Source organism: Copadichromis virginalis, linkage group LG14 (genome assembly GCF_057382275.1).
Source record: "Copadichromis virginalis isolate Kocher_CV1m ecotype Utaka linkage group LG14, C_Virginalis_male_GT1.1, whole genome shotgun sequence".
NCBI classification, from domain to species: Eukaryota; Metazoa; Chordata; class Actinopteri; order Cichliformes; family Cichlidae; genus Copadichromis; species Copadichromis virginalis.
In genome coordinates, this window is record NC_140631.1 from 23841988 (window position 1) to 23866894 (window position 24907).

At 41.2% G+C, this 24907-nt stretch overlaps 2 protein-coding genes across 5 annotated transcripts in view; both read left to right on the top strand.

Moving 5' to 3' along the window:
- The first annotated feature begins 344 nt into the window (after positions 1–344).
- ube4a (ubiquitination factor E4A (UFD2 homolog, yeast)) lies at positions 345–18319 on the top strand. Of its 3 annotated transcripts, none has more exons than XM_085430026.1 (20): positions 345–467; positions 3110–3295; positions 4400–4576; positions 6220–6332; positions 6602–6754; positions 6927–7086; positions 7189–7391; positions 7483–7674; positions 7779–8112; positions 8215–8341; positions 8472–8779; positions 9260–9392; positions 9480–9670; positions 9945–10045; positions 11014–11127; positions 11398–11572; positions 11696–11876; positions 11991–12138; positions 12227–12384; positions 14794–18319. In XM_085430026.1, exons 2-20 carry the CDS (start codon positions 3166–3168, stop codon positions 14927–14929), a joined length of 3234 nt encoding a protein of 1077 aa, XP_085286152.1. In that variant the 5' UTR covers positions 345–467; positions 3110–3165; the 3' UTR covers positions 14930–18319. The 3 variants fall into 3 exon arrangements, with proteins under 3 accessions (XP_085286152.1, XP_085286155.1, XP_085286154.1); XM_085430029.1 differs by having other exon boundaries at positions 3114–3295; XM_085430028.1 differs by lacking the exon at positions 345–467 and adding an exon at positions 656–840.
- A 1944-nt stretch (positions 18320–20263) lies between these two features.
- The window catches only part of kmt2a (lysine (K)-specific methyltransferase 2A), a 38650-nt gene continuing 34006 nt past the window's right edge, over positions 20264–24907 (top strand). For both annotated transcript variants that reach the window (XM_085430030.1, XM_085430031.1), the window contains exon 1: positions 20264–20631. In XM_085430030.1, the coding sequence (XP_085286156.1) occupies positions 20386–20631 (246 nt within the window). In that variant the 5' untranslated portion in view covers positions 20264–20385. The remainder of the gene's footprint in view (positions 20632–24907) is intronic.

Below are 24907 nucleotides of genomic sequence, written 5' to 3' on the forward strand. Positions count from 1 at the left end.
TTACCACCAGCAGAGTGCTGAAAAAACGTCAAAACACACACACACACACACACACACACACACACATATATATATATATATATATATATATATATATATATATATATATATATATTTTTTTTTTTTTTTTTTTTGTGTTTTTTTTTAACTTACTAACCCAAATGTCTGAGAAAATAAGTTGGAATTGAGAAAACTTGAAATTCCAATTTTAAGGCCATAATGACTCAATTTTTTTTAAACTTATAGATGGCAAAAAATAAAATATTATTTTATTATTTTAAGTGAATTAAGAAATTCTCCAACGCAATAATCACTCCTGACCGAACGGTGGCGCCGACGGACTGATACAGCTCGCAGCAGCCGTTTTAGGAAAAAGAAGAAAACGTTTACTATTTACTGAGGAACTGGCATTGGTTTCGAAGAAGCAATTTTATAACTCAAAATACACATTACTTCTCGTCAAACAGGTACGACAGCCGTCTTTATCGTTTGTATATATTATTGAGGTTGATAATACCTGAAATCCTCATTTGAGTTTATGAAATTAAAGTTGAAATCGAGCCTTGGTGACCCCATGACAGCTCAGCTTAGCAGCAGCACCAGCACCAGCACCAGCAGGGCGGTCAGGGTTGCTAGCTCCACCTGCTAGCTAGTTAGCACAAAACCGTCAAGCAGCTCATCTTCTGCGCACTAACACGGCTAACGGGTGATGTGACTCTCTCAGAACAGCGTAAAGGTGACTAGCTGGGAAGTAGTCTTCGTAAAGTGGTCAGAGTTAAAGCTGTAAGGTGCTGAACTGATAAACCTGACTATGCACAGTAACTGTAATCTGCGGAAGAGGTGAGCTCTACCTAGACTGGCGGTCAGTCCATATGTTACTGTTAATGTTACTGAGTTACTGTTTGTCGTGCTAAAAACTTTCGAACATCATCAGAAAGTAGGGTTCAGCAGACCACGACCTTTTTGTCCCAGGTTATCATCTCACGATGTCTAATACACGTGGAGGTACACTCTGTTTTATAGTAATAACAACAAGTGCCCATTTAGACAGCTTACCATCTTCTTTAAACCTCGTTGATCCGCGTTGTGTTACTTTTATAGAGGAAAAATAGTGACTACAGATTATTTAAAGACATTTAAAATGCAATTTGAGGGTGCAAAACTTTAATAATCAAAAAATACAGTTACAGTCAAAGTGAAATCCTTCTATATGGTATCTGTCTCATAGCACTGCAGTATTGAAACAGCATGCAGGAGTGAATGTGTTGAAGGCATTTGCATATAAATACTTGTTTTAGGGTTCTTGTGGGTGTCGATGAGAACTTGCAAAGTGCTGTGTTATTGTAGACTAAAATTCATCTGAATTAGTACAGATCTATTCAGTTTAAATTGGGGCTGGGCGATATGCCCTTAAAAATTATATCATGATGTTTCAAGAACATTTGCTGCTGCTTCTTCTTCAGGTTGCTCCCTGTAGGGGGAAACCACAGGGGATCATCTATCACCATCTCACCCTATTCCTTGCATCCTCCTCTTCCTCTGTTACAGTAGCCATCTGCAGGTCCTTCATTGCATCCATGAAACTCTTCTGTGGTCTTCCTCTTTTTCTCCTTGCTTGGCAGCTCTATGTGCAAAACCTTTTATCCGATATATCCACTATCCGTCCTCTGCACATGTCCAAACCACCTCAGCCTTGTCACTCGAACAGTGTCTCCAAGCCACTCAGTTTGAGATGCTGAGTATTTCAAGACAGTTTGCAGTAATGATATTTATGATGAAAAAAACAACATAGTAAATGTTTTATTGATGCTTGCAGTCAGGTGTATTTATAACTATAAGTAAATGAAGGGCATTCTTTGCCCTTCTTTTGCATCGAGTTCCTGTCACTGATGATGTACTACCTAATTCAAAGTGTGAATTCACTGAAACAAGGTGTCATAATTATTTTTGGGTTTCACATCACCAGCTGCTTGAATCTCTTCCTTTATAGTCTGGTAGTACTTCACTGTGTTTTTCCCTCAAGTGGTGAAACAAGTTTGTTGTTTCCACCTTAAGCAGGAACAGTCTTCTTGAATATTTGGCTTTGTTGGAGCTCCAGTTTGACTAAATTGTCACTGGAGTCTTACATACAGTTCTTGCTCTCATATACAGTATGCCTCGACGTGTCTCATTGTTGTGTAGAAAAAGAAAAAAATGTCCTTGGTGGGCACTAGTAGTTTTTCTATGTAGGAAATTATTGCTGTTTAAATGTAATACACTGAAATATTTACTACCTATAATATTTAATAACTCTATTACCTTGTAAAGATGAAAAGAAAGTTATGATGACCATTAAGCTGTGAAACTAAGATTCAATATTCAAAGTGTTTATTGTCATGTGTCACAAGAGAAAAAGGCATTCCTCTGTGCAATGAAATTCTTTCTTTGCTGTCCACCCACAGATGCTGATGAATATATACAATAGAAATAGAACATATAAATACAAATAAATAAATGAAGACAGAAAAGGAGACAAAACATGGAGATTTGAAAAAGAGATGTGTGCAAAAGAGCTATAGCTTATATACTGGCTTAATATGTAAGATGATGTAAAATATGTAAGATAAACACACTAAAACCAAAAATGTTGTGAGAAGCCCTAAATAGCAAGATGTTATTTTAAGCCAGTGTTTGCAATTTAACAACTTAAGATTAAAAGGAATGTTAATTGTGTCATTTTCAGAATATATTTGTAGGGAGAGATGAGGGAGGTGCAGAGGGAGGTGTGACGAAGGTGCAAAAAGTGCATTTAGCCTCCAGACAGTCATGTGACAAATTAAAGCAGAGCTACTGGTTCCCTTAAGGCTCTGCCTTCTTTAATAGTACTTGAGGTTGTGCAACTGTACCCTGAAGGCAACAACGTGCTGACAGTAAAACATGTTGAATTTGAGTGTGCTGGACAGATGAGTTTGTGGCCAACATCATGAAGATCTGCATATTAAATCAAAGTAACAGTGACCAAACGAAACAAAAATACACTTGTTTGTGTGCGATGATGATACTGTTCATTTAAGTGTGCTGAAATTGCCATCTGCCCCCTTTTTTTTTTTTTTTTTTTTTTTTTTAAAAGATAGCTAGTCCCTAGAGCTGGGATCTTGGATGGAGTAAGTGTTGAGCCCCAATGAGATGACTGACCAGGGCAACAACAACCAGAACATCTCCCGCAACCCCTTTGCTGCCCTCTTCAGCTCACTGGCTGATGCCAAACAGTTTGCATCAGGCCAGAAACCTCAACAGCTTTCTACTCAACCACCACGTGAGTAGAATGATCACATTTCATACAGTATAAGAAGCAGTCAGAACATATCTGAAGTAGACTGATTTGTGTTGTGTGTTACTTTGGACAGAATCCCAACTTCTCCTAACATTGTCTGGAATTAAAGTGTGTAGGCTTTGAGGTAGATAATCATAGGTCACGTCCTTTTATAGAAGCCAGCTTGTCTGAGTGTGCTGATATGTAAAAGTTGATTATACTCTGTTGTGTGGACAGCTGCAGACACTGCTGATGACTAGCTATTCCTGGAATACGTTAATAAGGTCGGCTTGAAGTCCGCCCCAGGGGCACAGGTGTAGTTAATGCACATTGTAATAGAAAGTCTTGACAGATGACTCCATGCTATCACAAAAAAAATTCAAGAATGGATCTTTCTGCTTACTGCCCAATGACAACATTTCTATCAGTAGACCCAAATGGACCTTAGCAACTGCATGCCTGCATCTGTGCATTTTCTGTAAATCACGCAGTTCCACCCCAAAGGAGGATATCCCCATGCAACAGTCACAGCATTTGCTTCCAGAGTAACTTGTTTATCTCAGATGTTGATTTTTGTGATGAAATTCCAGGTAAGTTTTTCTTCTAGTGATTTCTCTTGAAAGCCGCTGCACACAGCAGGGTTCCAGTGTTACCTATGTATCACTTCATGAACAATAAGATGATTTTTCTCAGACTGTGTTTCCAAATTCATGTTATTTATACCAAAGGTCTTTGCATGAAAACGGTGCACCACCACTTCTGTATCAGAGATTATTTTTGAGAGTTTTCTTGGTCTTTCAGATCATCCTCTGTCCCATTAATTGCATTTCTTAATGACATTTCATACAGTGAAAAATGTCAAGATGGAAGCAGTTTTATGCCCTTCTATAACTTGCCCCCTGATTTTTAGCCATCAGTCAAGATCATTTTTAGATCCTAGAAACTTTTCTCGATTTTCTTTTTGTTCGAAAAAGGCAGTTTTATCACCAGTTTGTAGCACGGATGAGATTTATCTATTTTTAAACTAGCCAAAATATTAATTTATTGGACTGTCTGTGCTATGCTAACCTGCTGCTTCATGTTTGGCTTTTGTATGTGCTTTCACAGTGGAGGACTCGGGTGAGAGCCAGTCGGAGTCAGAAAACTCGGTTTCAGACAGCGTTGATGACAATGACGACTCTGTGGCAGAGATTAGCCGCTCCTTCCGGTCCCGGCAGGAGCTGTGCGAGCAGCTCAATGTCAATCACATGATCCAGCGAATATTTCTCATCACTCTGGACAACAGTAAGTTGACTGTGATTTGCACGGCCCCTGGGTATTAACTCAGTATGGATAATATGGATCAAAACATCTATTCATGTTACTTCTTAGTATTGTTTGTGGTTTCTAAACTCAAAAAAGGGCCAAAAAGGTACAAAATTAAATGCATTATATCAATTTTGAAATGACCATTCTTTCCCTCATCAGTTAATTTCAGACTGACCCACCAGTGTTGAAATTAGGGCTCTGTGAGAGTCATACCATAGAGGTTTCACTGCTGCAGTACTTCTAGCTCCTAATCCTGGCTGGCTGTATGATTTTTGTCACATGCTGATATGTAAACTTTAAACTTTTTAAAATAATTTGGGCTGTATCTGTGGGACTTAAGCCCTACTAGGGTTGGGTGATTGATCCAGAGTCCAGTTATACTAAACCCCCAATGGCATTGCCGATGACCAATAGCATCGTTGCTGGGTGGCAGTCAGAGGAGCTTAACATGCACCCATTATTTTAGGACTATCCACCCACCATATTGTACAGTGTGTGGCCGTGACACAGAGAAAAAACAAAAGATGGATGTGTGGAAGAGAAGCACACACACATACCAGGATTATACATCGCACTTCCAATATAAAGGCATGTTCAAACACTGACATGTTATGCTGATTGATTTAGCTTTACTGTAAGTAATAACTTGAGTGGGCGGATATGAGGCAAACGGCTAAAATGGTATTAGGTTATAACATTTGCTGGCCATCCTCAGCCGTCTCCTGTGCTCTTTCCAGGTTATACCCACACACGGCCAAGTTTTTAACCCACAGAAACACCAACAGGGGGGGGAAAAACTTAAGTAGATGAGATAAAGGAGTGTCTCTGCAAATTCAGTCATGTTAAGCTCTGATTTAAAAATCAGCCCCTAAGTTAGAAATACTCCATTTTCTCTCATTTGATGATGATGATGATGATGATGGATCAGCTCCACACACATCTAATTCAAAGCAGGTCAAAAATGGTGGACAAACTTATGTGCTCGTTTGGTCAAATCTGTGTTGTAAGTGTGTTATATCTGGAGGGGAGACATGGAACTATAGCAATCCAGATTCACTATAATGTAAACCTCGTAATAATGACATCAATTAAATGCATCAGTGTGAAAATGATATAGAATTTGCTTTAATTGGTCAGCTATCACCAATACCTTTGAATACTAAATACCTAAGGTAGGACTATTTAAAAACTTGTGCGTGAGAGGCTTGTGCAGACTAAAGTCTTGCATGCCATATTGTCAGCTGATTTTCCTTCTTTTGATCTAAAAGGCAGTCAGGTGCTGGGTGATGAGTGTGTTTCTCCTAAATAGTACCGAGCTCTGTTATTATAGGTATTATTGGATGCAGCACACTGTCTTGATTTGCTGTCCTGTGAGTAACAAATGACTCAGCACCTTTTAAGACAATATAAAAACCATCCCTACTGTGAGGTCTTATTGTGTGAGTCTCTCCACCACTACTCAGGGATGAGTGATGATGTTGAGGAAATGTAGCAGTTATTTGTTGGACTGTTGATCTATTTCTCAGCACCAGTTAATTCAGTGCACGTAGTCTAAGAGATAATAAGTTGCCATGTGTAAAAACATCTTAATTGACTTTATTTTTTTATTTTCCCCCTAGGTGACCCTAGTCTGAGAGGAGGTAATGGGATCCCTCCTCGGTGTGTTTACCTGGAGGAGATGGCTGCAGATCTAGATGGGCAGGACTGGCTGGACATGGACAACATAGAACAGGTCAAATGTCAATAAAGTGTTTTTAATCTTATCACTTTTTTTCTTCCGTCTCATTTCTCACCTTACCGTGAACCTCTACATGTCTGGCAAAGTGGCTGAAGAAACCTCGTATTCCATCAGATGCAAAAACATTACATTTTGACGCATTGCGTAAAAATTGATTTTCATAAAGAAAATGCCTGACATGAAGACTTCGTTGTTTTAGGGGCTTTCGAAATGTGTTGGTCAGACTGATTTGTGTCAGTGATGCTTCTTCTTTTGTCCTCCAGGCCCTTTTTAACCGTCTGCTGCTGCTAGAGCCGGGAAACCAGCTCATCTATATGACGTCATGCAGTGCTGTTAACCTGTCTGCTGACCGGGATGCTGGAGAGAAATGTGCCATCCCTTACCTTTTTGCTTGTTATCAGAGGGCTAAGGAAGAGGTAACTGGGTTTTTGTTTTTTCTCCCCCCTCTGCATGATTGTAATTGTCGCTCTTTAGTGGTACTATTTTTAGAGATGGCCATCTGTTAATAGAGTATTCTAAGTAATTGGAACATAAAAATAACCCACACTTTTCCATAATTCATTCACTTTCTTTTTATCTCACCTCCAGATCACAAAGGTACCAGAGAAGTTACTTTCGTTTGCTGTTCGCTGTAAGAATCTGACCGTTTCTAACACACGAACAGTCCTGCTCACACCAGAGATCTACATCAGCCAGAATGTCTACGAACAACTTCTGGACCTGCTGCTGGAAAGCTTCAATGGAGCACGTAGGTCATGGACTGGGCCCAACTGTTTTGTCTTGAGTTTTGAGTAAAGTTATAAGTGTTATGTGTAAAGTTTTCTGCCTAAATGTCTCTGCTGTGATTCAGATCCAGACGAAGTGGTTGAATTTGTGGAGGAGGTCATTGCTGGCCTGCTGTCTGATCAGGAGGTGCGGACTTTTGAGGAGGTTATAGTACCGGTGTTCGACATCTTCCAGGGACGTGTCAAGGACTTGGACCTGTGCCAGCCTCTTCTCTACTCCTACCTGGATGTTCTCCTCTATTTCAGCCACCATAAAGATATTGCCAAGGTACAGAGACTTTTAGCGAATGTTGTGGTAATGTTGTGCACCCTCTGACAACAGCAGACGATTTTAAATCCTCTTTTTTCTATGTTCACAGGTACTCGTTGAACACATCCAGCCCAAAGACCCAGCTAATGGTTTGCAGTACCAGAAAAGCCTACTGGGGACAGTATTCAATATATCCTGCTTGCTGAAAACCCCAGGTGTGGTAGAAGGGCACGGCTACTTCCTGAACCCTTCCCGCTCCAGCGCCCAGGAAACAAAGGTCCAAGAGGCCAACATCCACCAGGTAAACGCTTTCTTTTTCATTTACTGCTCCTGATTTGTTTGCCTGTTTGCCAAACTGAAAATACACCAGAGTCAATGACCTTTTCTTCTCTCACTGGTTTGCAGTTTATGGGCCAGTTTCATGACAAGCTGCACCAAATCTTGAAAAACTTGCTCCAGCGGTCTGGTGAGACCCGCCACTTGCTGCTCACCTGGTTGGGCAGCTGCCTGCAAGCTAATGCTGGCCGAGCCAAGATCTGGGCCAATCAGATGCCGGAGATCTTCTTTCAGATGTACGCCTCAGATGCATTTTTCTTGAACTTGGGTGCAGCTCTGCTGAAGCTGTGCCAGCCCTTCTGCAGGCCACGTTCACCTAAACTGCTCACCTTCAACCCAACCTACTGCGCACTCAAAGAGCTGAGTGAGGAAGAGAGGAGGAATCGCAATGTGCATGCACGAGGTCAGTGTACTGGATGTCAGTGACCCTTATTTATAATGGTTTCAAGATTGTTAATTTAACGCCTTTGGTAATAAATAAACTGTCCACTTTTTCTTATGTCAGGTCTTGACAAGGAGACCTGCCTGATCCCTGTGCCTCCCCAGCAGCCGATGGAGTCGGCGCAGTCCTACAGCCTTCTGACTGAAAACCTCATCCTCACACAACTCACCCAGCATCTAGGCTTTCACAGGTAAACACAGTCAGACAAACGCAGATCTTTTCCATATAGAAGCTAAAGAGAATACTGAGACTTCCAACGTATGTTATCTTGTTCCCACTGTGTCTGTGCACTTGTCTGCATGCATAATGTGTGCATGCAGACTCCATGAGCAGATGGTGAAGATGAGCCAGTCTCTCCACCGGCTCCAGGTGACGTGGCAGGAGGCCCAGCGAACAGGCAGCCCAATGTCGGAGCAGCTCCTGGAGCAGTTTGAGCGCCTGATGATTGTCTATCTCTCAACCAAAGCTGCCACTACACAACCTGCCATGCTGCAATGTTGCCTTAACCTACAAGCTTCCACTGCTGCTCTGCTCGTTCAGCTCAGTATGGGGAACCAGGGGCCTGAACATGTAGCACTCAGTTTTCCCCTGCCCTCCCTGCAGAACACGATGCTCTGCTATGTACCTGGTACGTCAGATATTTCACTATACAGTAAATACAATGGGGTGAAACACTCAGGTTTACTTTTTGTCATACTGGGCCAACATGTTCAGCCTTTTAATTTCTCTTAATTTTCTCAGGATTGAGTTGGATCAGGCGTTTTTCTTTCGCCTCCTTAAATTTGAAGGTGTGAACGTTGTGTTAAAAAGCCTTACCCCACTTCATAAAACGTCATGCAAACATCATTTTGACGGAATGTTACCACACCCCACCGGCATGTAATAAATAACATCACTGATCATTTAATTGCGTTTTTGTTGTCAAAGTTCAAGGTGTGAGTTTGTAAATCACTGCAAGCTTTTGTACATGCGATTCATTCACAGCAGACACTACAGACTGGTTTGAAATGACTGCATCTGTGCATGCAATATCGCAGTTTTTAGTCACTCATCTCAATAATATTGAGCATTTCACACGATAGTCATTAATCTGCATTTTGTCTGTCAGAGTTTTTTGCAGAAAATTTGGGAGATTTTTTCATCTTCCTTCGTCGGTTTGCAGAAGACATCCTGGAGACGTCTGCAGAAAGTCTAGAGCAGATTCTAAACTTTATTACTGTCTTCATGGGTAACGTAGAGAGGTCAGTGACCTTATCGACCATGTCTGTGATTTCAGTCAGATGAAATGAAGAGTCGCTCAGATTTGTCATGTCTTGTTTGGACAACAGGATGAAGAACCCTCATTTAAGAGCAAAGCTTGCCGAGGTTTTGGAGGCAGTGATGCCCCACATGGAGCCGGTGACCCCTGGTGCTGCTCAGCCAATCGTGTTCCAGAGAGAAAGAGTTTTCTGCTCCTATAGACACGCACCCCAGCTGGCTGAGGCCCTCATTACTGTGTTTGTAGACATTGAATTCACAGGTACAACACAGTTTAGACTTTCTAGATTCTAAAGATCTGTAGGTGGAAAGCTGAAACAGCCGAGCTCTTTTAATCTGTGATTAAAAGAGCTCGGCTTGGTGAGGCGTAGTATTATTTAGGGTCTTTTTGTGAACAGTGAAGAAGCTAGGTTTTGTGTGCTCACCTGGACGTGCTCTGCACAACAAGATAAAGAGATAAACTCTGAAGTGTAAGCAAACAGGAAGGAGAGCTGAAACATGCGGGGTTTAAGGTTTCCTCTGGTCCCCCCCCACAGGTGATCCTCATCAGTTTGAACAGAAATTCAACTACAGAAGGCCTATGTATCCAGCTCTTAAATACATGTGGGGAAAAGACAACTACAGAGAGAGCATCAAGGTAATGTTGATGTTCTAGATATAAATTTCAGATGTTAGATGTGTGATGATTGTACTTTTTAGCCATGCAACATGAAATTCCTTGGTTTGACTTTTCTTCTGCAGCCACCTCGTGCTCTCCTTTGCTTACATTCGGGCTTCAGTTTTCCTCACTTCTAGTAAGAAGCAATTCACTCCATGAGATAATGTGGTCAGGCATTTTGAGCGCAGTTTCCCTAATGAATTTTTAAAGCAAGACAAGGAAATCAGGTTTTCAAAAATTCTATCGACTCTTCTTTGAAGGCTCCTATTTTTTGTTTCTTTTTGTTTGATTTTGGTCCATTGCACACATCAATCAAAAGTGAAGAAGGGTGTAAGGTGGCAGTATTTTTTCCCCTTCCTCTTTCCCTTCCTGTTGATAACTGTTGCAAACTTAGTTGTGGTTGTAGTGTTATGTGCATATAATAACACATCATGTTGTAAACTGTTGGGTGTGTTTGGAAGGAAAAAAAGACTTAACCTTCATTTAACTGGGGGTTAAATCGCACCTTAAAATGGCACGACGTAGTGCTGCTCGGATCTTGTGGTGATCTGCTCTGCCAGCACTGATTCCACTGAGTGGAAAAAGTCACACAAGGCGGGGACAGTGTCGAATTCAGTCAACGAACCACTGGGGCACCTGATTTACTCTCTTCTCCACACTATTCTCTTTATAAAGTGCTCTACACACCCCATCATTATGGCCAACAGGTGGATTTTCCTGTTTCAGGGGAGCTAGCCAGCAATGAAGAACCACTTACTGCTTAAGAGACAGAGTGAAAGTGGAAAGTTTTTCCTTAGTTTTTTAACATAAAATTAATTGCTTAACACTTAACACATGCTGGTATAAACCCTTTTAACCATGTAGTCATAATAAGGGAACAAATGGATAGTGCATACCTGCAAACTGGCATAAATGTGTTTAATTTAGTTTGGTATGTTTTATTTCAGCATTTGGCCAACTATGCATCTGAAAACCTGGAGGCCATGAACCCCCCTCTTTTCCTCAGGTTCCTCAATTTACTGATGAATGATGCCATCTTCCTATTGGATGAGGCCATTCAGGTGAGACCGTGATGTATTTTGACTTCACAACCTTCAGCCTTGGTTCTGTATTATGTGATGTTTTCTGAACATTGCTGGAATATTATTCTGACATTATACAATATTCTGATGGTGAAATCTAGTTTAATCTATCAGTACTTGTCATCTACTGCATATCTCTTTCTAAAACGGTTCTATAGTAGCATCATTATTAATAACTTTATTGTTTTTAAAGATATTTTTGATGTGATTTAGACTCCGTTTTTCAGCTGAATCTTCTTTCCTCTGTAGTACCTGAGTAAAATCAAGATTCTGCAGCTGGAGAGGGATCGAGGGGACTGGGAAGGCCTGGCCCCTGATGCCAGAAGAGAGAAAGAGTCCAGCCTGCAGATGTTTGGACAGCTGGGACGCTTCCACAACATCATGTCCAATGAGACCATCGGCACACTGGCCTTCCTCACCTCAGGTCAGGCAGAAAAGACCGCTACACATCCTTTCCACTACACTCATGAACCCATTTAATTGTTGTCCTCATCCATTCACTGTGATTATTTCTGCCTTTTGCTTTTCTTTTTTTTCTCTTTCTCAGAAATTAAGGGTATCTTTGTGCACCCATTCCTGGCTGAGAGGATCATCTCCATGCTTAACTACTTCCTGCAGCACCTGGCGGGCCCTAAAATGGGCGCTCTTAAAGTCAAGGACTTCAGTGAGTTTGACTTCAAACCTCAGCAGCTCGTTTCTGACATCTGCACAATCTACCTAAACCTGGGGTATGTTTAAAACATTCTTCTACAGAGAAAAATATCAGTTTCCTTACATTTCTTTAATTGTAATCCCTGTTAAATCTGATCCTGAAACAGACTGTTGCTTTGTTTCTCCAACAGCGATGAGGAGAATTTCTGTGCCACTGTCCCAAAGGATGGGCGATCGTATTCTCCTACTCTTTTCTCCCAGACCATTAGAGTATTGAAAAAGATCAACAAGCCTGGGGATATGATTGTAGCTTTTGGACTCCTCGCTGATAAAATAAAGGTATCATTTTACTTGGAGAGGCTACCAGAGTAATAAAAGACGATAGGAGGTACTCATGAATGTTTGTTTCCATTGTGCCTCTATTTAGTCTCATGCAGACAGACAGCAGCAGGAAGAGGAGACATATGCAGATGCTCCAGATGAATTCTTGGATCCCATCATGTCCACCCTGATGCTGGACCCTGTTCTTCTCCCCTCTTCCAATGTAACAGTAGACCGCTCAACTATAGCAAGACACCTCCTCAGGTTTGTTCCTTTTTACAAAGCCCAGAATTGAAAGTACAGTCATGTAAAAAAAAAAAAAAAAAGAAAGTTTCTTGTGAAAAAATGAGAACACCCTCACCCTGCTTCCATGTTCCAAGTAGCAGCTAAGTGCTGCTAATTAATTGACTGACTGATCATAAGCAAGCGTGGCCGCTGCTGTAAAATGAGATGTTTTGGCAGTTTGTTGGTCTGAAGCATTTATAATGGTGTGAAAATGTGTTTGAACCCTTCTTGATTTCCTTTTTTTGTATGTTTGTCACACTTAAATGTTTCAGATCACCAAGCAAATTTAAATATTAGACAAAAATAGCACAAATGAACATCATATGCTGTTTCTAAATGAAGGTGTTTCTTATTAAGGGGTAAAAAAAAATCTGAACCTATATGGCTCTGTGTGTGGGGGGGGAGTGATTGCCCCTCATGTCACTCGTGTCCTCCAAGGCCTAATATATTGTGAGATTTGAAAACGATCCATAAAAAGTTGTGGGTAAGTCAGTAAGTTTTTACTGATTTTTCACATTTGGTATGACCTTGACTCAGTTTTCAACAAAATGAAATCACACTGAGCTTTTGTGATGGTATCTATCATCTTGTCTACCATCACACAAAATAATATCTTGAAAACTGTAGATGCTCCACTGCTAACAAACAAAAATGAACCGATTATTTACTCCTTCCCTTTAGGGGGAAAAATGAACAAGTATGGTTTGTTTGCAAGGGCTACCAGGAGGAAGCATCTTCTCTTTAAAGAGAACATTGCAGCAGAGCTTAGGTTTGCAAAAATGCATCTAAAGAAATCACAAGACATCTGGAACAATGTCTTTTGGACAGATGAGACCAAAGTGGAGATGTTTGATCATAATGCACAGCGCCAGGCTTGGTGAAAACCAAACACCTCATTTCAACTGTCAGGCACGGTGGGGGAGAGATGATCATTTGGTCTTGTTTCGCAGCCACTGGGCCTAAGCATCTTGCAGTCATTGAGTCAACTGTGAACTCCTCTGTATATCAAAATATTATGTCAAATGTGAGGCCATCTGTCTGACAGATAAAGCTAGGCTAAACTGGGTAATGCAACATGACAATGGTGTCAAGCACAGCAGCAAATCTATGACAGAATGGTTGAAAAAGAAAAGAATAAAGGTGTTGCAGTGGACCAGTCAAAGTCCACACCTCAGCCTGATTGAATTGGCGTGTCATGACCTTAAGAGAGCTGTACATAAACAGATACTACAAATTTTAAGGAGCTGAAGCAAAGTTGCACAGAATAGTAGGCCAAACTTCCTCTACAATGCAAGACACTGATAGTCATACAGAAAAAAACGATTCATTAAGTTATTGCTGTTAAAAGTGGCTTTACAAAGTGGCAATTATAGGGTTTGTCTTGTAAAAACCTTATTTTTTTACATGACTGTATTCTGTTTGGATGATCTCTACACTGTCTGATGATACATCTGTGAGATTGCCCATAACCATAACCTATATGATCCAGACATATGTGGATGTTTCTTTCCCTCTTCCGGTGTGATAAAACAGAAGGTTGACTATACCTGTGTGAGAACCTTGTTCACATACAACTGTAAATGATTAAGCCAACTGTAATTAATCAGTTGAACAGCTAAAACACTTTGAAGTCTGAAGATATGCTGGGCTATTTTTTGTAACTTTTAAAAAAAATTTTGTTTAGGGTTTTTTCTTTTTACTGGTTTTAAATTTAGGCCTAATTTAGTTCTTTTAACACATTTAATCTGCATCTGTATGTCTCCTGCACCATTTATCATGCCCTCCCCACACAGAGTAACTTCTTTCCCCAACACACATACAAGCCCACTGGTTAATAGTTGAGAAGATGCTCTAATAGCAGCAAACGATACATTAAGTTCTATTTTAAAGTAGAATCGACAGACAGAAATAGGGAGATGATGATGGACCAGTGCAGCCCTTCTCCACACACATCATTTCAAAGAGGCAGATGTACAAGCACGACCTTAATTATACATGTGTACACAAACACATACATCTCTGTTGCAAGAGCGAAGCAGGCTAGATTTAGCCATCTAATTAGCCATCCATACATCCATTTTCTTCTGCTTAAACAATTCAGGGTCATAGGGCGAAAGGCAGGGTACACCCTGGACAGGTCACCAGTCTATCGCAGGGCTAACAGACAAAACACCATTCAGACTCACAGTCACATCTATGGCCAGTCACAATTAAGTTAAACCGTGCATTTCTTTGGACTGTGGGAGGAAGCCAGAGGAGCTAGAGAGAATCCACGCAGATGTGGGAAAAAAAAAAAGCAAATTCCATGGATGGATGGAAAATGTGTTCATCTTTATGAAGTTGGTATATAGAAGTCATGACCATTTATTAATTGTGTCTGCCTTTTAGTGACCAGACAGACCCCTTCAACCGCAGTCCTCTGACAATGGACCAAATCAGGCCAAATGATGAACTCAAACAGCAGATCTTACAGTGGCTGGAGAAGCATAAGCAAGAAAAGCTTCAGTTGGGGCCCAGCGGCTAGCCCTGATCTCACTGTGACAAACAGCGTTGCCTCGCGCTGTTATTTTTCTTACCTGGCCGCACTTGCTCCTTTGCTTCATGGCAGATCCACAGTGTGCTTATTTCTTTGGATTTATTCTGACTCCTCCAGTCCAGCTGACACTGCATTAGCCTTTCCCTGCAGCTTCCATTCTTAATAAATCGTCCGTGTGACAACAGTCCTGGCAAACTGTAGCCCACCTGCTGGTAAGAACTTCAAAATCCATACACGGTGGCTGTTTTTCCTCCCGTGATGCTCTATTGAAAACACTAGCAGAGTGATACATCCTTGGGTACTGTGTTAATGAGTTAATATAGTCAGAAATATCTGTTCAGCAGCACTTTAATGTACTGTACATACTCCTGTCCAACCACCTGGCCCTTTATACCGGAAGGTAAGTATTTTTGTCATATTATCTAACTTCACTTTCATAAAGAGTATTTCACACACTGCCTTTCAAAGTGCTTTAACACCCCGTATGTTTGCACTCTTGGGTTCAATCGCAACTTGTAAATAGCATTAAAAGTGAGGCATAGCTGAGTCTGAATTTAATTGTGTGTATGACTTTTATTTCATTGACTAGAACATAGGGTTACTTGGAGGCTTTCAAAAAAATAAACTTGATCATTGTAATTAGACACGTGTAGCCCTAAACAGTTGTTTGTATTTAAAGACGTATCGATAAGGCTCTTCAGATCTTCAAGCACCTGTCTGTAGTGAAGCACTTATTATCTCATCAGGATTATATAAGACCAGCCAATTAAGGTTAAAGGATAAAGACCATATAGATAAAATGCACCAATCTGAATCATATTTTAGGTCTCAAAGATGTCAGATTGAATATTAAATCTCCTTAAATATTAACTTTAATCTGTTTTGCTGTGACAGAGTTGTTCATGGATATTACAGCTGACGTGTGAAATCTCCAGGGGGCAACTCAAACAAGCAAACAAAGCCAGCATTAAGAAAACATTATTTACAATTTGGCACAAATGGATAATTGACTCTTATTTAGTCTAGCTTTTTTTAGAGAATAAAGCTGCTGAAAAATAACTGCTCATGCCTAAAGAGGAATAAAATCAAGTAAGAGAAGGCATTTAGACAACTCGGGCACTATCTCAGAGTCTTTTATTGGATATTAAATTTTTTTTTAAAAATGTACCAGCTGTTCTATTTCTCATCAAACAGGCAGAGAATATACTTCTGGGGGAAATAAACATGGCTGATAGTTCAGTTAATACCTACAAATGCCTAATTTTAGTAGAAATACAGAGCAGCAACATGGTTATCTATGAGTGTGTTGTTACGTGCATTTCTTATTTGAGTTACATCAAAGCTTTGGAACACTTATCTTAACTCTTTACCCCTTTAAAGCCTACTAGGAGTAACCCTTAAAGCTCTTTTCTGAACTGAGTGATTTCTGTCATATTTCAGGCCTAAATGACTGAGTTTGCATTAGGGCTGCCACGATTAGTCAACTAGTCACGATTACGTCGACTATCAAAATCATCGACAACAAATTTTATAGTCGTCGCGGCGTTTGAAGCTTTTTAATATCCTGAAAGATGCAGGAATAAGCAGACTGAAACAGAAGATGGCAGCAATGCATCTACAAGGATGCCAGCTGCCGTTAAATGCCGAAGAAGAAGAAGAAGCTGTCTTCTGTATCGTAGCTTTGTCCAAATTCAGAGACCACATCCTTCTGAGGCCGATTACGTTACGAAGACACAATGAAATTTGAGGACCTCTCCAAATGCGTCCTCCTTTTCCCCAGATTTGAAGGATGGGTCGGGTGTATGCTTCCGGCCCAACCTATTCCAAAATTCATACTATGGCTCAGCCAATTCCAGTTTCCAACAATGGCGGCAGCTACTTAGTTTTAATATTACTCTTTCTGGGTCACAAAATAAACTTTTAAGATATTTTCAGGTGAGAATGTAGCTGTGTGAACTTCAAATATCTGCTCGATTTATCAACACATCACATATTTGCAAAAGTGCTCCGACGTTTTCAGACACATCTGTTACCCACCAGCTTGATAGCTGACCGGGTGGTCAAGGCTCACTCGAGACGGCGAGAACACCGAACTTCCGGCACATCATTGTCAGACCCCCGCAGTCTTTCACTACTCAGGTTAAACATGATATATGAGTCACTTAGACTTTTATTTGTTCCTGAGTAGTTCTAGTTTTCACACAGCTGAATAAACATCAAACAGAAAACTGATTAAACAGTGAGATGGTAGAGAATTTATTCCAGTGTCCTGTTATATTTTAGGGAGCAAAGAGCAGACGGCTGAGTTTATTAAACCCCACCGAGACAATCTGCAAATTTCATTAAAATTTAATAAACTATCATCTTGTCTTTATTTTCAGTTAGAACATACTTTAAACACTTCAAGCTGTAAGCTAATGATTATATGAGAGCAGATGCATGCTGGTGTAATAAGCTGTAGTTTTACGTCCAATGGATGCATGATCTGATTAGTCGACTAATCGCAAAAATAATGACTAGTTGACTATCAAAATAGTCGTTTGTGGCAGCCCTAGTTTGCATTAGACGTTAACGAGGGTGGCCTCTGCATGTGCAATGGTTGTTTTAATTGATATATACTGAGCTGTCAAAACTTATCATTAAGGGTACTGGGCAGGTTGTGAAATGTCATCTTTATGGGGTGAAAGAGTTCAAACAAGAATGAGATCATTTCATTCTTTTCTGCACCTTCAGTTCACCGGAGCTGCTCCAAACTGCAAAAGTGCTTCTCTTTCCCATCTGTGGCACACTGGCCATCAGTGGTGTTCACTTTTCTTGAGATTTAAGGGCAGAGATATGGGGTTTAATAACTTTGAATGGCTGTGTACAACATAACTGTCACTGTCACCCTCTGAATTAACCTTCATGATATTTTAACCGAAGCATCCTGATCTTGCATTTAAAACACAGGACTTGTGTTGTGTACAAGCTTCGTGTGAAAACGTGCTGGCAAAGATGAACAATAGACACGGTGCCTAAAACCAAGAGCCTTGCAGTACATGTCAGCTGATCTGTTTCATACTCTTAACATACATGATTGAGTTTATTTCTTTGAGGAATATGTGAAGCTGGGCAGTAGAATATAGGGGAAGAACAACAGAAGGAGGTAACATGCTCTTGGGTTGTATTTGAATTAAATGGTTTTAATTCAATTGTGTGCGAGATGGTAACGTGTAAGAAGGTGATTATGTATTTGTTGGCATGCTCTGATTTCTGTATTGAGGATCTACCACCCGATTACATGATTTTAATTAAAACACTTTTTTTTTTGTTTTATTTGTGATTATAAAATGTTTATTTTCAATGTACATTATGATTAAGAAATAAACTAATCTAAGTTATGTACGAAATTACGTTCTCTTTCTCATGTGACAGATTGAATTCGTGACAAATGACGACGTTTACTTTGAGAACAGTAATACACATTGTGAGGCACTGTCAGGTTATAGGAACACATGAAATGATGTCTTCTTTACTTGGACAGGGACTAGAAGTGCAATTAAACCTTACACTCACTGGCCACTTTATTAATTACACCTGGCCAACTGCAAATTAAGGCAAATATCTCATCAGCCAACCAAATGGCAGAAAATCAGTGAATTTAGTCAAGTCAGCTGTATTTGTATAGCACATTTAAAAGACATCAAGTGTCGGCCAAAGTGTTGAACAGAGGGGTAAAAGATAGAATTAAAGTAAATGAGGTATGACCAAGATGACCTGCTCAAGTTCAAACTGAGCATCTGAATGGAGAACAAAAGTGATTTACAAGTCCCTTTGATCTAGACTGATTTTAAGAACAATACTAGGTGTTTTAAAAAAGGTGTTACACATTAAACATAAACAGATATCCCTATCACTTATGTGTAGTTATTTATGAGTCCTTACAGAGATAACATAACTACGCTGTTTGAAAATGATCTTGTTTTATTGTCACAAGTCATGGATTCCTTGATTATGTGCTGGCTGGTTGTGTTCCTGGTGTTCCATGTAAGTATTACCAACAGGGAAGTTGCCAAGTGCCCGCTGGTGAACAGACTGTGAAACCTCAACACTCACAACATAATTGAAGGGTGTTTCTCCCATCTCTTCCTTACGATTTTAATTTTTGGGGGCATTAAAAATGCTAATACCGATATACCAGTCTGGCTCTACTTTGAACTTGACATGACTGTTGGAGCCAGGCAGCCTGATCTAAGTATTTCAGAAACTGCTGATCTATTGGGATTCTCCCACATAACTATCTCTAGAGTTTACAGAGAATGTCTGAAAAAGAGAAAATATCTAGTGAGTGGCATTTCTTGTGGGTGAAAATATGTTGATGAGAAAGGTCAGGGGAGAACAGCCAGACTGCTTTCAAGCTGAAAGGAAGACAACAGTAACTTAAATAGCCACTAGTTGCAACTAAGGTATGCAGAAGAGCATCAGCAGAAGACCACACTGAGTGCTGCACCTGTCAGCTAAGAACAGTAAACTGAGGTTAGTTTGCATAGGCTCACCAGAATTGAACAACAGAAAGTTAGAAAACATTGCCTGGGCTGGTGAGTCTAGATTTCTGCTGTGACATTTGGATGGCAGGTTCAGAATTTGGAATAAACAACATAAAAGCATGGATCCGTCCTGGCTTGTATCAATCGTTCAGGCTGCTACTGGTGCTGTAAAGGTGTGGGAGATATTTCTTCCCAAATTTGGGCTGATTAGTACCTGAGCATTGTTTAAATGCCACAGCCTAACAGAGTATTATTTCTCACCATGTCCATCCCTTTAAAACCACGTGTAAAAATTTTCTAGAGGGTAATCTTGCCTGGGTCAGTATACCCAGGGCCCGTTTGCACACAAGTAGGCTACTTGCTTTCATGGACAAAATGTGCCAAGTATTTTTAGTGATTTTTTTTCCATTATGTATGTTTTTTCTCTTTTTTTTAAGCATGCACTTTTGATGGAAGCGAATAGCTTTATTATGTTGTGGCATGCTAGTCTCCTGCTTCAAGTCACACGCACTGTGACCCAGATTGTTTACAGTGAGTATCTTATCTTGTTATCTCTGGGTTTGGCTGCAGCTCAAAAAAGAAGGAAAAAAACGCACTTATCGCTTTATCTTGTTTATCTGGTATAAGAAACAACACATGCTGTAAGATATCAGTCTATTCCTCCTCGGTGATTCAAACGCACCTCCTTCCCGGGCAAAGCCCCTGAACCTGATTTGGAATCAGCCGTGCAGAGTCAATAGGGCCGCTGAGAAAATGCATTGTCGGGGTTTCTTCAGTTCCGCCCCGCAACATGCATAACGATGTTCTCGGCCAGTGAGAACGCTGCGCTTGGTAGAGGTTGTTTATGTGGAGTGCTCGGTAAGGGTTCCGCCCACTGAGGTATCTCCGATCGCAGGGCAGACAGGCAGAGAGTGTAAAATGGCGCACAGCTGTCGGTGGCGGTTCCCTGCTCGGCCCGGAGGGAGCAGCAACTCCGGTACCGGGAGGAGAGCGGGCCGAATCAGGGTTACTGCCTCTTTGCGGAGTGTCTCGGGAGCCCACCCTAATGCAGCTGGGCTCGGACCCGGGTTTGATGCTGCACTACAGGTCTCTTCGGTTATCGGGAGCAACCTGCAGAAATTTCGGGATGTTTTGGGGGAATCGAGCGACTCTAGCAGCACGGAGGTAAGGACGGGGATGACCCGGGAGCATCGGTAAGACAGCTGCGGGGCCAGAGTTCACGCGGAGGACCGCTGGTTACATGTGAGGCAGGGAGCTAACGGTTACTGTACCCAAACGTTGACCATCTTTCCGTCTCCCTGACGCTTAGTGTGGCTCTGAGCAAACTTGTCATTGCCAAGATGCTCAGTTAACTTTGAGTTGGTTATGTGGCCTTAAACTCTACAGTAACCCGTTACAGCGTTAACTTTAGTTAGAAGCAAGAAAAAACGCCAAATTATTTTATAGATATCTAGTCTCCACAGCTCTACTGGAAAGAAAGTTTTCTGCTCCTCAGTGCAGGAGTGTGAGGACGGGCTACATCCACTCAGTTTTGGGTGAACCAGTGCTAACGCTAGCTCGGCCAGAAGAAACCTCGGTGTTCCAACGCTATTACAACATACAGTACATGTAACAAACAACAGCGATACTAGTTTATTTGGTGACCAATGTATATGGCGTAACTAAGGTGGGATTACTAGTTAGCAAGTTGTTATTAGCCTGGTATGAAGCCTTCATGCCTGCTTTCAAAATCATAAACACTAACACGGTAAAAGTTACCGTTAACATATTAGCTTTAATGTTAACCCACTGCAACTAACCAGCATTTAAACACGTTTTTAATAAATGGTGGCGTCCCTGCGGTGTAACAGCACCGTAGCTTCATGATAGCGTGTTATGTGTTTGAAAACAAGACATGTCAACTTGAAGGAGGTGAGAGTACACAATTGTGGTTTCTAACTAGCTAACGTGAACTTAGCGTCTGTCTCCAGCGAGAACGGCTACTCCTTATTCACTTTACCTTTGCCCCAGCTCTCTATAAGGTTATCTTTGCCAGCTAAATAGCTTCGTATTTGCTCCGAGGACTGGCTGTTTGAGGTGAGGTGTCAACCTCCCAACGTAGCTGCTCGGTTAGCTCGCACGTTAGCTGTCTACATCTTACAGCTAAAACTACACCACCATTCTTCTCCTCCTCTCCGTGAGCGGCGTTATAAAGTTGCAGTTTTGCCCGGGAGGTTGCTGCGTTCCTCCCCGATTAGCATATTGCTACGTAGCGGGTTAAAGCATCGGAGCTAAACTTGGCTGAGCTCATGCTCCAAACGAAATCAGATCTATTGCTGTTTAGTTTTAAGCTAGGGCAGCTACCATGCTACGCACTACGTCGCGCTAGCCATCGGGGCTATTGCTGATGCATAGGAAAATGGGAGGTGGACATGTTTTCCCCTTCTCTGCACAGTCAGTGCGTAGCTAGTACCAAAATAATATCGGGTTTATAATGTTCTGAGATGACGCCTGATACACAGCTACACGGCGTTTGGCCGTTATTGAGTGTATATGTGTATAAGGTTTAGTGTGTGAATTCGCCGTGTTTTATCAGAGCAGTGGCTGGTGACAGTGCGCATGCAGGGCTGGCTACAATAACAACGAGCCCCTTCTTGACGGACCTTGTGATGTGGGGGTGTGTTCGCCTTAGCGAACTACCATCTTCCTTCTTCATGATGAGCAGCATGCGTTCATTGCAGTGGGAGTACACCGTGTGGGGATGTTTACCACCATCCAGTCTCAACATGGACCACTACTTATTTGTTGTTTGTTTTTTACTAAAGCACAGCAGTATGTGCATGTTTGCTCCTGAGACGTTTAGCTGTAGTTTAAAAAAATTATTTTTGTTCTCACATTTGACATTTGGAATCTCCCTTTGGACAATATAATACATTTTATTATTATGTAGCTGCAGGGGGTTATGGAGTATTGAAAAGTAGTTAATAATAGTTTATTGAAATTTTAAGAGAAAGTTTAATTTATTTTTTAAACTGAAATAATATATGCGAGTCCATGATTGGACCATTAAATCCTCTAAACTGCTTTATTTACTTTTGGAGTGCATTTGTACTAAATCAGTGTTACATGGCCCATGGAAACACTAACTTTACTGACTAATTTTGTGTTTAAATGGCTTTTTAAGCTTTTTCGCTCCCTCCCTTTTTTACTTTGGAGCACTGATAATGTATGTGTAGAGAGATTTGTCTGTAACACCCTAGGGCAGCTTTAGTTGTATGAAGATTTCTGACACAGCATAGTGATTTTTTGGGGTGTGACTGTGCACGTAAGCATAGGTTGTCCAGAAATGGTTAAGGCAAAGAGTTCTCCCATTTTTGTCCAACTGATAAGAAAGCATGCTATTTTGGGCCTTACCCAAGAGCATTATATTATTAAGAAATGGCTTTACTTATTAACAGTTCCTCCTGCTCTGTGTATCAGTTTATAGCATTAGTTTAGGATGCATGGAGACAGACTGGATCATTAATTCCCCTTGGAACCTGAATCCTATGGAAGTTGTGGACACAGCATGGTGATTTCATTGAGAATCAGTGTAGTGCTTGTCTGGCCAGATCTAGGCAGGATTGTTCAGGCTCACTGCAGCCTGCTGAGTGCACAGGGCGACCCTGAACAGAGCGCCAGCCGGACACTCTCCTGCCCCTCCTTCCTTCATCCAGGCAGAAAAACCCAAATCCACTTCAGACACACACCACCCTGTCTGAGAGGCAGAGGAACTTTTCTTCTGACAGCTGCCACTTTGGAATGGATTACTAAGCCTATTGGGGTGGCTCAAAAGGGTGCTTGTTGGCTGTTGCTGTCCAAATTTGGCATTTATTAGCTTTTGTATGTCTGCTGGGAATTCATCTTCTTGATCTGGCCAAATTGTTGGTTCTTTTTTTTTTTTTTTTAATAATCTAATGTAGTCCACATTGATCTTTGTTTCTAAAAGTGACTTTAAAACCCATACAGCCTTAACCCAAGTCATGCTGTTCTGACTTTTTTTTTTTTTTAAACATAATTTTTTCTTTTTCGTTCTTGGTCCATTACATCTTGCCTTCTGCTGCCTCCTCTTTACTCTCATGTAATTACCAGTGTTTAATCATTCATACAAAACTACAGCTCAATAGATGTATCAACCTAAATGTCTCTTTGCCTCACTGGTTTGAAAGAAATGGTGTGTTTGAGCGGAAGGCGCTTGGGTCCAGCAGGTGTTTGGCCTATTTAAATAGAAGACCACCGCCACCCATACACACACCCCTCCTCCTGGACCCTTCTTACCCATCCCCGAGACATCGTGTGGATTGGAGCAAGAGCTTTGTGTCTGCTTTTATTCCAGCCCTCACAAAGTGCGGCGGCTGAAAGAGCGCAGGCAGGGATATCAAAGGGTGCAGGGCAACCCTCCCCACCCACCTCCCAATGGGATAACGCTGGGTGGAGAATTAGTTACAGACCCTCCCACCCCTCCCATCCACAGCTTTATTCAGCTACAGCGGGCGGCAAGGAGCTTTCACCTCTGCTTTTAGAGTTGCCTGACTGGGAGAAAGGCGGCAATTGTGTCGTCTTTCTTACTCTTTGTGCGTGTGCGTGCGCTTGTGTGTGTGTGGTGGTAGGGGTGTCCCTCAGACTTTATGTCCCTCATTGCAATCAGGAGTAGGCGTGTCTGCTTTGTCTTTATTTTGATTAAAACTTTAATTCAAGCTGCCTCCTTAGATGGTTCAGAGGGAATGTGTGTTTGTGTGCCAGCCTGTGCAAGTGTTACTATGTTTGTGTGTGTTTGTGTAGAGAACAACACTCTGCCCCCCCCCCTCCCCAAGCAATCAGTCTGTTTGCCTTTGTCCACTGACAGTTTCCTCGTTTCCTCACATGTGAGGTGTGGAAAGTCAAGGTACCCCAACACGGGAGTGTGTTTGTTTTGGTCTGCACGCTGTTGAACAAATGTGAAGCAGTTGCACTTAGTGTTTGGACACTTGAAAAAACAAATGCCCACCTTTTGCTCAGTGCTGACAGGGAGGGTCACAGAGCAGTGTCACTGCTTTCCCTGCTGAGACCTTCTTGAACAGATATGTCATCACAGACATATAGGGTTATGAGCTCATTGCCAGTTTGCATTTCTAGGAGCAGAGCATGGTGTCTGTGCCGTAAATCTAAAGGAAAGCTTCCAGGAATGAGTCAACAAAATGTTTTTTTTTTCTAGACTACCGGGGAAGAATGACTTCCTATAGAGTGTCTATTAGCGTCAGAATAACCCTGGAAAACCTATAAATCTATATGACATCCCTTTCCTGTCCTCCTTTTGCTCCTCATCACTTGTTCAGATGTCTGAAAGTGGGTAACTTCTGAGTTTAAATGGAGCTTATGTAAATTTGATGATATTTCCACACAAATAGTGTATGTGATTTTTTTTATTTAATTTAATTTAATG